The sequence below is a fragment of the Lithobates pipiens genome, unplaced genomic scaffold (genome assembly GCF_037356315.1).
Source record: "Lithobates pipiens isolate NorthernLeopardFrog02 unplaced genomic scaffold, aLitPip1_a1.2 Scaffold_8, whole genome shotgun sequence".
Lineage (NCBI taxonomy): Eukaryota > Metazoa > Chordata > Amphibia > Anura > Ranidae > Lithobates > Lithobates pipiens.
The window spans coordinates 501787685-501804136 of NW_027507903.1; the positions used below are offsets into that span (position 1 = coordinate 501787685).

The following is a 16452-nucleotide window of genomic DNA, read 5'->3' on the forward strand; positions in this document are numbered from 1 at the left end:
TGTCGTCCGTACCTGATATTAGGAAAAGTCTTTCTCTGGCAATTACGCTCAAAGTCCATCCTTGCAGGAGCCTTCGACCAGGCCCATTAAAGGGTGACACTACTGCCAAACAGATCTATTAATGCAGTTGGTGCTTACGATACTACTCCCATACCCGGACTGCACCACAAAGACAAATTTAAAGTGGTTGTAAACCCTTACAATCCACATTTTACTACAAGTAAGCCTATAATAAGGCTTACCTGTAGCTAACCTGGATATCTCCTTAACCTGCAGGGTTTACCAGATATCCCCTGTATGAGCATGTGCTGGCATCACCAAAACATGCGTACTAAAGTAACGGCACGGCTTCAGTTGACGTGCCGTTACTGGCAGCTCCCGAATGCATCGCAGCTCTGGCAAATCAGTGTCGGACTCCGTGATACCCATAAATGACACAGGGAGCAATGTCAATGGCCGGAGCAGTGTGCAGGAACCACAGTGGGGGCTTCGATGTAAGGTGAGTATTTAATAATGAGCTAGTATGCTATGCCTTTGTCTTGCAGGTTTTTTAAAATGTATTTATAGAACTTTATGTAGGCTCCTGTTTGCACATACAGTATATGGGGGCACCCGGCTTTAAGGCAAACTACCCTGCTGGCTCATATGTGCATTATGCAGGAGGGTGGAAGTTAGATTTTTCATTTGTAATCCTATACCTACTGTATGTGAATTACAAGAGCAGTATTTTCTAATCACATTTAATAATTTTTATTTTTTGGTTGAACAGGTTAGACTTGTGTCGTTTTTCAACCAGAAGTTACTATGTAACTGTAGCATCCTCTATCTTAGGTAGGTGCTAGAGTTTGATTTTTGGCCAGTGCAGATAAATTTAGGCAGGCTGGTAGGCCTCTTTGTTTTTGATCTGTGGGGGTGGGAGTGGTTTAGAGTAGGCTGGTGACTCAGACAGTGTCACTTCTTGGTTACCTCCCTCTGGCTCTCAGAAGAGTCTGGAAGCAGAGGAGGGGAAGAGAGGTGGAGCTGTCTGGGGTGTGGTAAGGAGCCCTGACCAATTCCCAACCAGGATTGGCAGGGGGAAAGCCTCCTTAAATACTTTGGGTCAGCTCAGCTGGGGAGGAGTTGTTTGGGTGGAACAACTGAGAGATGGAGCGTTAGGCTGTCGGGGCCTTGGAGGGAACCCCCTTGTCTGGAGGTGACCTTTGGCCAGGGGCTTGGAGCTGTGAAGGAACCCCACACAACCCAAGGGGTGTCTTGAACAGGAGCATGAGAGGGCAATGGGGAACACTGCCAGGCAAGTCTTCAGGAGGGTTCCACCAGAAGTCGGTGAGTGACAGGCACAGTCGAGAGAGCTGCGAGAGGCATGCCAGGAGTGCATGTAGAGCCAACGGGAGAGACCGTGATATTACTGGCATGAAAGTCAGGCTGCTGCAGCCGGGATGGCTGGCAAAGTCTGTACAGGACTTATTGGGACCAGTAGTCCACCTTGATACAGCTAGCACTAAAGACTTTGTTTTCTACTGCTATCGGTTGCTACACCAAAGGGGCCCGCAGTCCCTGCCAGCAAATGGCAAATCCCTGAAGTTGGGCTTAATTCAGAGTTGAGCCTAGCCATGTGCTAGCTGTGCTAGAAACCAAGTATTGCACAGGAGAGAAAGTAACAGTCTACAAATAAGCATTGTGCTGGAGAAGTCTGGAGCTTTAGAGGATGTGAATAGAGGTTCCGATCAATCATCTCATCGGTTAATACTATTGATTCTGGATATCCCATAATCCCTTTACTTTACCCATCCAAGTTTAATCCCTCAATAAAACAACAAAGACAAAGCTGATGTTCGTTGTCTGGAGAGTGACTGGAAGTGAATGTCAGGCTGGGCAGGGTGACAGACCCCATGGGGTACTGCTACATAACTATGCAAGTTTTGCTTCCTACTCAGTAGTGCTGCCCAATGACTGTGCCTCAGTGCTCCCCTCTAGCAAGTTCCAAACGGACTGAAAACACAGTACTCTCTGCACACCTTAGTCAGCTTATCTCAAAAGTCAAGCAGATAAATATAGAGTCACATGAATTTTTTTGTTCAAAGGAATAGTACAATAACGACTCAGGAGGATGCATACTCTATATTTTCCCAGTAAGGTTGTGCAGGGTGTAGCTCTACTGTTTCTATTGCTTTCCATGTGTGGTCACCACATGAGGTCTACTGGGACAATTCTCACACATTTGCCTCTGACATATTATATTCTCACAATGGCCCCTTTCTCGACTGATGAATTCCACACTTTGCTAAATGGCGAGAAACACAATCTCTCTGTTTGGAATCTTGGGGCATCTAAGATCCTTCTGCATTTCTGCACAGGAGACCAATCATAAACTTTTTTAAAAGAAGCAATAACTGTTTTTATTTTATTTTTGTAGTTTTTAAACTGTTTTATATCTATTTTTCACAATATAGAAAGGTAATTTGATAACAGTAAACATTAAGAGTAAAATAATATGCAATCTCTCTTTTTTACATAAACATTTTACTATATAGCACACGATCCCTAGCACACCATAGGGAATCTACAGAAACAGAAACAGCACAGCAGTAGTTGTCTCCTTTCAGGCACTCTGTCTGTGATTGAAAAATTGGATACAGCAGTAAGGAGCAAGGGGTACGAATTACTGTTCTGACTGATTCACTTTTGTGTGTAAATTTGAGCTTGAGCTATTGGGCTCTTTTCTTCAACAGATAAGAGCAGGGGTGGACTGACCATTCATGAGAGGCTCCTGGTAGCATTCACAGGTGTGCACACAATGTGTGCCAGATGTGCCAGGGCACACTCTAATCACCCCGTGTGCATTAGTATTATCAGCAATAATCTAGGCAGACAAGGGGGAACCCTGGAGGAGGCTGACCAGGAACCCAGGATAAGGGAGGAGACTAGAGAGGAGGAGCTGGTGAAGTTGTAATCTTCTCTCTCTCACCCCCCTCTCTTTCACCCCCTCTCTCTCATACCCCCCTCTTTCTCTCTCTCTCTTTCTCTAGGAAATTTTCAGTTTTTGTTCTTGGGTTTAGATTGTTTTAACGCTCCTGGGTACATAAGACGATGAGCCGTTATTACAGCAACATGCCTCCAGATCAGTGGTTTCCAAACTGTGGCCCAGGGGCCAGATGCTTGCTTTTATCTTGCATCAAATGATGGGTAATTGTAGGTACTTAAAGGAGATGTATGGAATATATAAAAAACAAACCTTCAGCCTTACGTCCATGCTGCAGGATGAGTGTTGAGGTGCAACTGACCCATGTTGGCTCTAAGATATGACCGCTGATTGCCCGGTTCTCAATCTGCTCTGAACAGAGTAGTGACTATCACCGCTGTTCTGCTCCTCCAGCGCTCGCTGGAGCAGCGTGCTGTGGAGGGGGTGGCAGCAGCTGGCTCCAGCTGTCAGCTGACCATTGAAAGGTGAAGCTAGCTATCAATCAGGCACCAGAGTGGATCCTGATAATATTGTGAATATCCTTCCAGAACCTGGCGTGGCTGTGCCCCCTCAGCTGATAGCCCACAATCAGCTGACTCTAAGTCTTATGCCGCGTACACACGACCGGACTTTCCGGCAAACTACGTCCGAGGGTCAGTCCGTCGGACAATCCAATCGTGTGTGGGCTAGTCCGACTGTTATTTATAAAAAAAAATCTGACTGACCTAGAAATAGAACCTGTTTCAAATCTATCTGACGGACTCAAGTCCGACAGACTAAAAATCTGGAAAACCGTTCATCTGTGTGCTAGTCCGACGAACCAAATACGACGCTAGGGCAGCTATTGGCTACTGGCTATTGAACTTCCTTGTTTAGTCCCCTTTATGTGATCACATTCAAAACGAATGGACTTAGTCCGCTTGTGTGTGGCCAAGTCCGTTCTTTCAAAAAGTCCGTTGGACTTCCACCGAAAGTCCGTCGGGAAGACCGTCGGACTTAGTCTGTCGAAAAAGTCCGGTCGTGTGTACACGGCATTAGGGGAACAAAAGCTTTGTCCATACTTCTCTTTTAAACTGCTTGCATTAAAAAAAAAATACTTTCTAGGCTTGTTCCCAGCACACGTTATTGCACACATAACAAAAGTGCACTGTTGTGCAGTAAAAACGTGCTGTAGTTTATTATTCAATTGCACTACGGTGTTTTCTTTTTTTTCCAATATCTATGTAATTCTATTCACTGAAGCACATTGTAATGCATGATAGTGCACTGGAACTTGCTGCACAAAAAAGCAATATGTACCCTGTTACAGGGGAATGTCCAAAGGGTGGTGAGAAACAGTTTATGTTCTGAATGGTCCGGAGTTGTGAGTGGGGTGCCCCAGGGCTCTTTCCTGGGACAATTCTATTTAACTTGTTCATAAACGATATACAGGTTGGTATAAATAGTTTCATCTCAGTATTTGCTGATGGTACAAAGCTAAGCAGGGTAATAACTGCACATGAAATTAAAACTTTACAAGAAGACCTAAAAAAAATTAGACGGGTGGGCAACTACATGGCACATGAGGTTTAATATTGCTAAATGTAAAGTATTGCACTTGGGGGCTAAAAATATGAATGCAAACTACACACTAGGGGAAGAACCCCTGGGAACATCAGGTTTGGAAAAGGATCTGGTGGTCCTAGTGGATGATCAGCAGATAATTAGTATGCATTAAAAAAGGGGATTTACTCAATAAAATTATAACCCACTTTACAAAATTCTGATCCAGCCGCATCTTGAGTATGCGGTCCAGTTCTGGTCACCAGTTCACAGGAAGGATGTGCTCAAGAGTCAAGGGAAGGGCAACAAAGCTAATAAGGGAGCTGGAGGACCCCAGTTATGAGGAAAGGCTAGACACAATTAAGTTTATTTTCCCTGGAGAAAAGACACTTAAAAGGCAATATGATAGCACTATACAGTATAAATATCTAAATAGTGATTCTAGCATAGGGAAAAAACTCTTCAGTCTCAAGTCGCTCAAGAGGACAAGTGGCCACTCAAAGAAGTTGGACAAGAAGTGGTTTAACTTTAACCACTTGCTGACCACCTCATGCAGATATACTGCGGCAGAATGGCAAGGGCAGAGTAACGTATATGGGCATGTTACTCCCCTCCCACGGGTGCCCGAGGCGGTCGGCATTGTCGCAGGAGCTATCCGTCCTCCTGAGGGGAAGGCCAATGATTCATGGCCTCTCCCTCACGATCACTCCTGACGAAAGGGAAGCTTCCTCTGCTTCTGAAATGTAAACAGAAGCAGAGGAAGTGATGTCATCTCTCCTTGTGGAGCCTGTTCGTTCCGGATTCGGAGGAGAGAAAACATCAATGTGAGTTTGCACCAACACTACACTAACACCAGTACACATAGGCACACAAATCACCCCCGATCAGCCCCCGCGCCCCCTGTCACAGTGACACCAATAGCAGATTTTATTTTTTTACTGATCACTGCATTGGTGTCATTTTGTGACTGTTATAACTATTAGGTTAATTAGTGGTAGGCCCCTTTAGGTCTAGGGTACCCCCCTAACCCCCCTAATAAAGGTTTAACCCCTTGATCGCCCCCAGTTAACCCTTTCACCCCCTGTCGCCAGTGTCATTAATCAATCATTTTTCTGATTACCGTATTGGTATCACGGGTGACGCAAGTTAGCTTGTAAGTTATTTAGGTTCACCGTCAGCTTTTTATAGGGTCAAGTACCTCCATATACTACCTAATAACCCCCCCCGATTGCCCCCTAGTTAACCCTTTCACCAGTGATCACATATAAATACTACGGGTGACGCTGGTTAGTTTGTTTTTTATACCCGCCATTTATTACCCAATAAAAATTGAACCCCCTGATCGCCCGGCGGGTGATATCAGTTAGGTTTTAGGGTCAGTTAGGTCAGCATCAGATTAGTGCCAGTACCGCTAACACCCATGCATGCAGCATACACCTCCCTTAGTGGTATAGTGTCTGAATGGATTGATATCTGATTAGATCTATACTAGTGTCCCAAAAATGCAGTGTTAGCGGGATCAGCCCAGATACCTGCTAGCACCTGTGTTTTGCCCCTCCAAACAGCCCAGCCCACCCAAGTGCATGCCGCTGCTAACGGCGATATGGCGTTAGTGGCAGCTCCCGTGCACCGGAGTGACCCCATCGCTGCTCCGGTGCTGTGAGTGGCCAGAGCAGTGATACCCGGAAGAAGATGGACGCTCCGGACTACAGGGGACAGCGGTGACATCGCTGGCTCCTATGTCAGGTAAATGACACATAATGGGCTACTATGCAATGCATAATAGTCCATTATGCTTTACCTTTGCAGGGAAACAAAGAAGAAGTAAACCCATCAGGGTTTACTTCCTCTTTAATGGTATGCTAAATACCAATGTTAATTAGGGTCATGTTTATGTTTATACTTTTATTTTTATTTTATTTATTTTTTTATTTCTATATACTCCAGCCTGGTGCCAATTTCCCACTCACATGGGGGTGGGTCAGGAATGGACACTAATATATTTTTTCATGTAAACAAAAAGTGTCAGAAAGGGCTTTGTCTTCAAGTGGTTAGAAGAGTGGGTGATGTGTGACATAAGCTTCTAAATGTTGCACATAAAATGCCAGGACAGTTCAAAACCCCCCCCAAATGACCCCATTTTGGAAAGTAGATACCCCAAGCTATTTGCTGAGAGGCATGTCGAGTCCATGGAATATTTTATGTTTTGACACAAGTTTTTTTTTTTTTTGCACAAAGGTGTCACTTAATGATATATTGCTTAAACATGGCATGGACATATGTGAAATGACACCCCAAAATACATTCTGTTGCTTCTTCTGGGTAGGGGGATACCACATGTGTGACACTTTTTGGGAGCCTAGCCGCGTACGGGACCCCGAAATCCAAACACCTCCTTCAGGCTGTCTAAGGGTATACATTTTTGATTTCACTCCTCACTGCCCATCACAGTTTCAGAGGCCTTGGAATGCCCAGATGGCACAAACCCCCCCAAATGACCCCGTTTTGGAAAGTATAGGCCCCAAGCTATTTGCTATTAAATGGGCTCAACCTGACTCTCAGCAATTTCCTTGGGGTGTCTACTTTCCAGGTCATACCCCTGCTAAAGAAAGCTAATGTGGAGTGCACCGTGTTGAGCAACAATCACCCTATTTTTTTGGGCAAAGATCATGGAGCGAGCTGTGCTATGGCAATTTCAACCTCACCTGGAGTCTTAATAACATTTTTGATGACTTCCAGTCAGGATTCCGACCTGAGAGATGGCTCAGTAACAGCCCTGGTAAAAGTGCAGAACGATCTACTCGGATTAGAATGAAGCTTCAGCCGTGGTACTTTGGATTTGTCGGCAGCTTTTGACACCATCTACCACTCTATACTTGTGGATAGGTTGAAGATGGTGGTGGGAATGGATGGCATAGCTCTGGCATGGGTTGCCTCGTTGCTGCGAGACAGGGTTCAGAGGGTAAACCCGGGACCATTTTATTCCTCTGATAGTTCCCTGTCTTGCGGGGTTCCACAAGGATCGGCTTTCTCTCCTATCCTTTTTAACATCCATATGAGGCTGCTGCTGTACATCATTCGCCGTCACAACCTCCCGTTCCATGTCTATGCTGATGACACCCAGATCTACTTCAAATTATTCAAGAAAGGGGAGGATCAGGTCATGCTGGCCTCCTACTTGAAAGGAAATCCAATCCTGGATGGGTGCTAATTATCTAAAACTAAATGGCACCAAATTTGAATGCATCATCTTCAGTAACCAGGTGTATTGCAACTTGTTTCCAATAAGCCTAGGCTTATGACATCATGCATAGGTCTCTCTCTCACTTTTGTGAGAGTTTGCCAGGAAGGGAGGGGGGGGATGAGCCATAAGAGGGCCAATGGAAGCTGCAGAGCTGGAGGTGTACCTCTGTGTAAATCCAAGAAGTGAATGGGCAGCAGCTTCAGCTGCCCACAGTTAAAATGGCTGCAGCCAGACTCAGTGGAGGGAGATTTCTGCAGCATATTTAGCAAGTACAAAATCGCAGTATATATAAAATAATATTCAAAGTGGTTGGAGGGAAGCTTCAGAATGGCAAAGATGTTTTTATTATAAAATTATGTGCGCAGACTGCAGTTCCTCTTTAAGCACAGGAGTGTGAAATGCGTTTGCTGAACTATTGTGTATTGTATGGTCATGCTGCATTTATTATGGGCATAAAATAAAGAAGTTGTTTTTATCGCTGGAAGTGCCGCCCCTCTTTTCCTCTTTACATGAAACGCAACCTTCATATCTGCTTGTTTCCTTCTGAAATACCTAAGGCCCTTTCTCTATTTTTTAGTGGATGAGGATTGGTATGTCAATGGATTTTGGACTGGCTAAAAACGAAATGAAAGGAAGAACTTAGTATTCTGAACAGTTCTTTTGAGTATTATATTATTTTGTATATTCTCTGTTGGACAGGTCATCTGTTTCTAGGGTTCTATAAACACTAAGCTCTGGAGAAGAACATAAGGTTGTTTGCTTTGGATATGTGGACTGAATGTTATTTTAAGTTACTCGTCCAGTTACATTATTGATTTACAACACCAGCAAGATCTATAAAATACATCTGAGGGAAAAAAAGCAAAAAGGAATGGATAGCACAGAAAATGTACGAAACTATATAACTACTAGAAGTCAGTCTTAAAGTGTTACTAAACCCACAACAGTAAAACCAGTCTGGGGAGTGGAGGAGGAAAGCTGAATATATATATATATATATATTTTTTTTTTTTGGGGGGGGGGGGGGGATTCCGACAGATGTGCTGCCAGTCGCTGTCAAAGCACCTGACCAAGGCTGGCAGCTGGTAAATGGAAAACCGGATTAAGCACTAACCAACAACTGAGACAGTTATCATTTCATATTCCTGATATGTACCTGCTGCACCATTTACTTGTATGAGAAACTATCTTGTTCTCTTTGTATTGCTTCCTTTGTGTGAAATCCCTGGTGATCTTGCCAGCCCCTCTGCTTTCCTGACACTTGTCCTGACATGCCCCCCCTGCACAGCCATTCACTGGGAAGATCAGTATGCTGCTGTTTCTCCTCCCTGAGCTCCTTATGCAACTGAAAACATAGATTATGTGGTGATCAATTATAAAAAAAGGTGGGGGGAAAGGTATTTATAATTTTTATATAGATAGATTTTATTTATATATATATATATATATATATATATATATATATATATATATATATATATATTTATAAAATCTATCTCTAGATAGATAGATAGATATCTCTATCTACATATAGATAGAGATATAGATCTATATCTATATCTATATCTACAGTGGTGTGAAAAAGTGTTTGCCCCCTTCCTCATTTCCTGTTCCTTTGCATGTTTGTCACACTTAAGTGTTTCGGAACATCAAACCAATTTAAACAATAGTCAAGGACAACACAAGTAAACACAAAATGCAATTTGTAAATGAAGGTGTTTATTATTAAAGGTGAAAAAAAATCCAAACCATCATGGCCCTGTGTGAAAAAGTGATTGCCCCCTAAACCTAATAACTGGTTGGGCCATCCTTAGCAGCAACAACTGCAACCAAGCGTTTGCGATAACGTGCAATGAGGCTTTTACAGCGTCCTGGAGGAATTTTGGCCCACTCATCTTTGCAGAATTGTCCTAATTCAGTTACATTAGAAGGTTTTCGAGCATGAACGGCCTTTTTAAGGTCATACCACAACATCTCAATAGGATTCAGGTCAGGACTTTGGCTAGGCCACTCCAAAGTCTTCATTTTGTTTTTCTTCAGCCATTCGGTGGTGGACTTGCTGGTGTGTTTAGGATCATTGTCCTGCTGCAGAACCCAAGTTCGTTTCAGCTTGAGTACACGAACAGATGGTCGGACATTCTCCTTCAGGATCTCTTGGTAGACAGCAGAATTCATAGTTACTTTTATCACGGCAAGTCTTCCAGGTCCTGAAGCAGCAAAACAGCCCCAGACCATCACACTACCACCACCATATTTTACTGTTGGTATAATGTTCTTTTTATGAAATGCAGTGTTCCTTCTACGCCAGATATACTTGGACACACACCTTCCAAAGAGTTCCACTTTTGTCTCATCGGTCCACAGAATGTTGTCCCAAAAGTCTTGGGGATCATCAAGATGTGTTGTAGAGAAATTTAGACGAGCTTTGATGTTCTTTTTGCTCAGCAGTGGTTTTCTCCTTGGAACTCTGCCATGCAGGCCATTTTTGCCCAGTCTTTTCCTGATGGTGGAGGCATGAACGCTGACCTTAACTGAGGCAAGTGAGGCCTGCAGTTCCTTGGACGTTGTTGTGGGGTCTTTTGTGACCTCTTGGATGAGTCGTCGCTGCGCTCTTGGGGTAATTTTGGGCGGCCTGCCACTCCTGGGAAGGTTCACCACTGTTCCATGTCTTCGCCATTTGTGGATAATGGCTCTCACTGTGGTTCGCTGGATTCCCAAAGCTTTGGAAATGGCTTTATAACCCTTACCAGACTGATAGATCTCAATTACTTTCTTTCTCAATTGTTCCTGAATTTCTTTGGGTCTCGGCATGATGTGTAGCTTTTAAGGATCTTCTGGTGGACCTTACTGTGTCAAGCAGCTCCTATTTAAGTGATGCCTTGATTGTGAACAGGTGTGGCAATAATCAGGCCTGGGTGTGGCTAGAGAAATTTAACTCAGGTGTGGACAACCACAGTTATAGTATGTTTTAACAAGGGGGCAATCACTTTTTCACACAGGGCCATGATGGTTTGGATTTTTTTTCACCTTTAATAATAAACACCTTCATTTACAAATTGCATTTTGTGTTTTCTTGTGTTGTCCTTGACTATTGTTTAAATTGGTTTGATGTTCCGAAACACTTAAGTGTGACAAACATGCAAAGGAACAGGAAATGAGGAAGGGGGCAAACACTTTTTCACACCACTGTATATCTATATATATATATATATATATATATATATATTATATAGAGAGAGAGAGAGAGAGAGAGAGAGAGAGAGAGAGAGAGAGAGAGAGAGAGAGAGAGAGAGAGAGAGAGAGAGAGAGATCTATATATATATATATATATATATATATACCTCATTTATCGGCGTATAACACGCACCCCAAGTTTAGGAGGGAATTTTAAGGAAAAAACTTTTAGGAGAGAAGTTTAAGGAAAAAAACTTACATTTAAATGCCCATCAATGCAGCCTTATCAGTGTCCATCTGAAGCCTTGTCAGTGTCATTTGCAGCCTTGTCATGCAGCATGTCCATCATTGCAGCCTGTCTATCATTGCAGCTTTGTAATGTAGCCTTGTAATGTAGCCTTGTAATGCAGCCTTGTCCATCGTTGTCCCCTTGTCAGTGTTATTTTCAGGTTCTATTTTTAAAAATGGCGCCGCCGAGTTGTCCTGTGTATCTCGGGGGCGCCCGGTAGTTCTCGGCCGCCTTCGGGCCTTCTCGGCGGCTTTCAGCTGCTCTCGGCGGTTTTCGGCCACATACAGTATATACACAACTGTTTGGCCAACAGTTTCCGCCTGCCTCCTTCAATTTCCCTCTGTTCTTAGTTGCGTAAGAGCTGGTGGTAAGAGAAGCAGCAGCATACTGAGCTTCCCAGTGAATGGCTGTGCAGGGTGGGCATGTCAGGTCATGTCTTATCATTGTAGAAGAGCACGCTGAGTTCCCAGCATAGCTAAAGAAGTGACCATGATGTGTTCTCCTGCTTAGTGTGGTCAGTTTTTAATAAGCAAGCAGAGGGTCTGACAGGAACACTGGGGATTTCACACAAAGGAAGCAATACAAAGAGAAGAGGATACTTTCTCATGCCTGTACATGGTATAGTAGGCACATATCAGGAATATGAAGTGATGGGGTAACAAACTCAGAAATTATAAGACACAGTTGAGCCAGGTTTATCAGTACACAGTTATCAAAAATCACCATAACTGGCAAAGATCCAGGAGGATAAGGACAGAGACGGAACCATTTAGTCCTGCTTTCTGTTTTATGACTTTTCAGTTTTTCGTGTCAGACATTCATTGAGTTTCCTTACCTTGAGATTTTGGTGGTTTGGTGATCTTTCCACATGGCTTGGAGAAGGTGACATTTTGCTGGCAGTCCGCATTGTGAACGACTCTCTTCAGACTTCCGTTCCGTGTCTTTATCCCAGTCTCTGTGTTACACTCTCCCCACTTCTGGAACTGGTACTTACACTCCGCTACAGGATGAAAAAGGAAACAAAAACAGTAAGTATGCTTAGCTTCTATTGTAGGTACAATTTAGTAGCTTTGGCAAAATTTACAATTTGTCGTAACTTCTGATGACTTTGTACACAGATTTTTAAAGTGGAATTTTCAGCAAATATACAAGTCTGCATGGATACATTTCTGACAGGTCATAATATAAAGCCACAATATAATTTTTTAAGAAAAGTTCTGCATTTTTTTATTGGAAAAAAAGCAGTCCGGGCTGACATTATAACATCAGTCTGCTGCAGGCAGAGAGGAGCATTTCCTCAGTCTCCTCTCCACCGCCCCCCCCCCCCCCCCCGGTGATCAGACTGCAACATTATAATCTTGTAGCAATCACAAGGTGACACGACTGTAACAGTGGCTAAACTGTGGAGTAGTTGAGCAAAGACCTAAGCAGTGATTGTTTTTTTTTTTTTGTTTTTTTTTTATTTCTTAAAGCAGAGCTCCACCCAAAGGAGAAGTTCTGCTTTAAAGCCTCCTCCCCTGCTCCTGGTGAAGAAATGGCACTTTGGGGGAGCGGGTACCTGCGTTTGCCATTGCCTAGGCGATTGGAAGCATACATTCTCCTCCCTCTTCCCTTCCCACAGTTTTCTGGGACCATTCACAAAGCGCAGCACCGCTCGCGCATGCGCAGTGAAGCCGCAAGCTGTCACAGCTGGGTACTCACAGTTAACGTGCTGGTGTCGGGTACAAGAGGAGAGAACGGTTGGGGTGAGACCGTCACTGGATCCTGGGACAGGTGAGTGGCAGTTTTTATAGCTGCTGACTTTTACATTTTACATGGGAGACTGGAGCGCCTCTTCAAGGAAGCCTGTGGGTGAGACGTCTCCATGTGAGTGGACTCCAGTCACCCTTATCTCGGGGGAGCATGGCACCACTGACCAGGGCCATTGGAAATTACGGGGGCCCCATACAACCTACCTAACATAGGGGCTGTGGCCTGTACAGTGTGAATCAATATATATTTTTTTATATATAAATATGGCTATTGCTGTGTGCAGCCAGCCTATGGTACACTATGGGAATTCAGCAGCTGTATGGCCCCAAACACAGACAGTGCGTTTTAGGGCCATTCACCCACACCTGTACACTTATCAAATAATAACCTGCGGCTGTGTTCATACAGCCACTACAGCCTCATAGAATAACAGCTGGCTCCAGGCGCACACAAACAAACCACTCATTCATGCTGTATGGGTCAGAGAACCCGTGTGAATGAGCCTTCATTTTTTTTTTTTTTGAAATTTGTAGAAATTTATTTTCTACATTTTTTAATTACTTTTTAATTTTTTTTACAATGCTGTTGGAGGAAGGGGGGTTTGGGTCAGATATCAGGGGTCTAAACAGACCCCTGACATCTCTCCTTTGAGGAAACAGATTCTTCAATTGTTTTCTCTGTAGCTGAGGCTACACTGAATAAACAGGAGACAGTAATCTCAGTTTGCTCTGCTTAAGTTTTGAATGAACACAGTGAGTTATCGGTACTAATCGCTCACTGTGTCCAATTCAAAAATGGAAGGGGCTGTTAAATTATATATTTTCCATCCCCTTCCCCCACTCTCCATCTCCTGTGTATGATCAGCAGCTGACTGGAGAGGGAAGCCGGCAGCGCTGCTGAGGGGATGAAAGGAGCACACGGGGGGGAATCAGATGTGGCAGCACACGGAGGGGGATTGATGCGGTGGGACGAGAGGACAATTACAGAATGATGCACTGTGTCTGTGTCTCTTCCTCCAGCAGCTGAAAGCCGGTGGCAGGCAGAAGGGGAGACACTGGCTTTCAGCTGCTGGAGGGAGAGACACAGACACAGTGCATTGTTCTGTACTTGTCCTCCTGCCCTGCCCATCGATGGCCCTGCCCCTGATCATGGACCTCATTGGCAGCCTAGAGTTTGTTCCCACAACAAGGGAAGACAATCTAGTCCTCTGTGTGGAGTAAGAAGGCTAAAGAAAAAATGATCCTGTTGCCACGCCTATTGATGTCACGCTGTTGTCTAAATGATAAACTTAAAGTGCCAGCTGTCTGTACTGTTGACCTGTCCACGACCACCATGATTTATATATCCTATCAGTTCACCTCCAAATTGCTTCTTCCAGTTGCACGGGATTTTACACTTCTGGGTTTTCGTGTTTTGTTTACATTCTTTTCCTGACCGCGTGCCCTCCCGCATCCCGACACCGCAGTCACTGCTGGAGGGGACACAGACACTCCACTGCCAATCTCCGCAGTCCGACTTCTTGCCCTTCTTCTCTGTAAAATGGAAAATGTTTTAATTCCAATTAATAAAATATGTTTAATTAAGCAATTAAATAAAAAAAATGATAATTCTCTAATCCACTCTGGTAGGAGGACAGCTAAAGTGTGGTTGTTATGAAAAAGGATTTGACTTTCCTTTGCATATAAAAATAAAAAATTTAACATTGAATAAAATGTTTTCTAGGATTAAAATTCAACTCCAGGCAGGTATTAAGAATCAACAATCAATGCAGTTATGTGTTTATTTAGGTAATTTAATGCAGCTATTGTAGGTAGCAGAATTTCACTTGGTATTAGACATGTGCATTCGTTTTCGTCCGAATGCATTTTCGTCCGAATTTCAGCTATTTTCGTTTTCGTTTTGACAAACGATAAGGAAAGCACAAAATCCGAAAAACGAAAGATCCGACATAAATAAATGCTTTATTTTCGTTTTCATTGTTACAACAGTTCGATATAGAATAGGAGATTCGACATGACTCTGACAACAATCTGTGTCTATAGAACCTGTGGTCGAATGTGCTTAACCTTACCTCTATTAGTCAAAGATTATATAGAGAAAATATTCGACAGAGAAAAAAGATTTGACAGAGAGAAAAGATTCTGCAAGTTACTGTCCTAAAAAGTGTTTGGGGACCCGGGTCCTGCCCCAGGGGACATGTATCAATGCAAAAAAAAGTTTTAAAAACGGCCGTTTTTTCGGGAGCAGTTATTTTAATAATGATTAAAGTGAAACAATAAAAGTGTAATATTCCTTTAAATTTCGTAGGGGGGGGTTGTCTATAGTATGCCTGTGAAGGGGCGCATGTTTCCCATGCTTAGAATTGTCCCTGCACAAAGTGTCATTTATGCAGGAAAAAAAGTCCTTTAAAATCACTCGCAGCTATTATGAATTGTCGGCTCCCGTAATACAGAGAACACTCATTGAAAGTCATTGATAAAAAAAAAAATAAATAAATAAATAAAAAAGCGTGGGGGTCCCCCAAATTCAATTACTAGGCCCTTCAGGTCTGGTATGGATATTAAGGGGAACCCTGCCTCAAATTTAAGAAAAAATTTGACGTGGGGTTCCCCCTAAATATCCATAACCAGACCCTTCAGGTCTGGTATGGATATTAAGGGGAACCCCGCATCAAATTTAAAAAAAATTTGACGTGGGGTTCCCCCTAAAAATCCATACCAGACCCTTTATCCGAGCACGCAACCTGGCAGGCCGCAGGAAAAGAGGGGGGGACGAGAGAGCGGCCCCCCCTCCCTCCTGAACCGTACCAGGCCACATGCCCTCAACATTGGGAGGATGCTTTGGGGGTCCGTGACCCCTCAAAGCACCTTGTCCCCATGTTGATGAGGACAAGGGCCTCATCCCCACAACCCTGGCCGGTGGTTGTGGAGGTCTGCGGGCGGGGGGCTTATCAGAATCTGGAAGCCCCCTTTAACAAGGGGACCCCCAGATCCCGGCCCCCCCCCTGTTTGAAATGGTAAGGGGGTACAAAAGTACCCCTACCATTTCACAAAGAAAGTGTAAAAAATGGTTAAATAAAACAAACACACTTTTGAAAAATTCCTTTATTAAAAATAAAAAAATAAAAAAAAGATTCCAGCGGCGGTAATCCACTCTTGCTATCCAGCGACGGACGATCATCTCTCCAGCGATGTCTCATGTCATCCAGCGCAGCGAATCCTCCGTCCTTCTGTCTCCGTGGAGGAGACACTGCAAGGATTCCGGCGGATGACGTTTCTTATATACGGAGGGCGGGGCCACCCGTCACCTGACCCCGCCCCCCTCTGACGCAAGGGGAAACCCAGGGTTCCCTGTGACGTAGGGGTGACCCGCACCCCTCTGATGTAACACAGGCAGGTTTCCGTTACATCAGAGGGGGGCGGGGTCACCCATACGTCACGGGGAACCCCGGGTTTCACCTTGCGTCAGAGGGGGCGGGGTCAGGTGACGGGT

At 44.1% G+C, this 16452-nt stretch overlaps 1 protein-coding gene across 1 annotated transcript in view; it reads right to left on the reverse strand.

Moving 5' to 3' along the window:
• Positions 1–16452, reverse strand: part of PTN (pleiotrophin) — a 174029-nt gene that overhangs the window by 76152 nt on the left and 81425 nt on the right. Inside the window, exons 3-4 of the mRNA XM_077469219.1 lie at positions 14319–14492; positions 12044–12208 (exon numbers count right to left, since the gene is read on the reverse strand). Of these exons, the coding sequence (XP_077325345.1) occupies positions 12044–12208; positions 14319–14492 (339 nt within the window). The remainder of the gene's footprint in view (positions 1–12043; positions 12209–14318; positions 14493–16452) is intronic.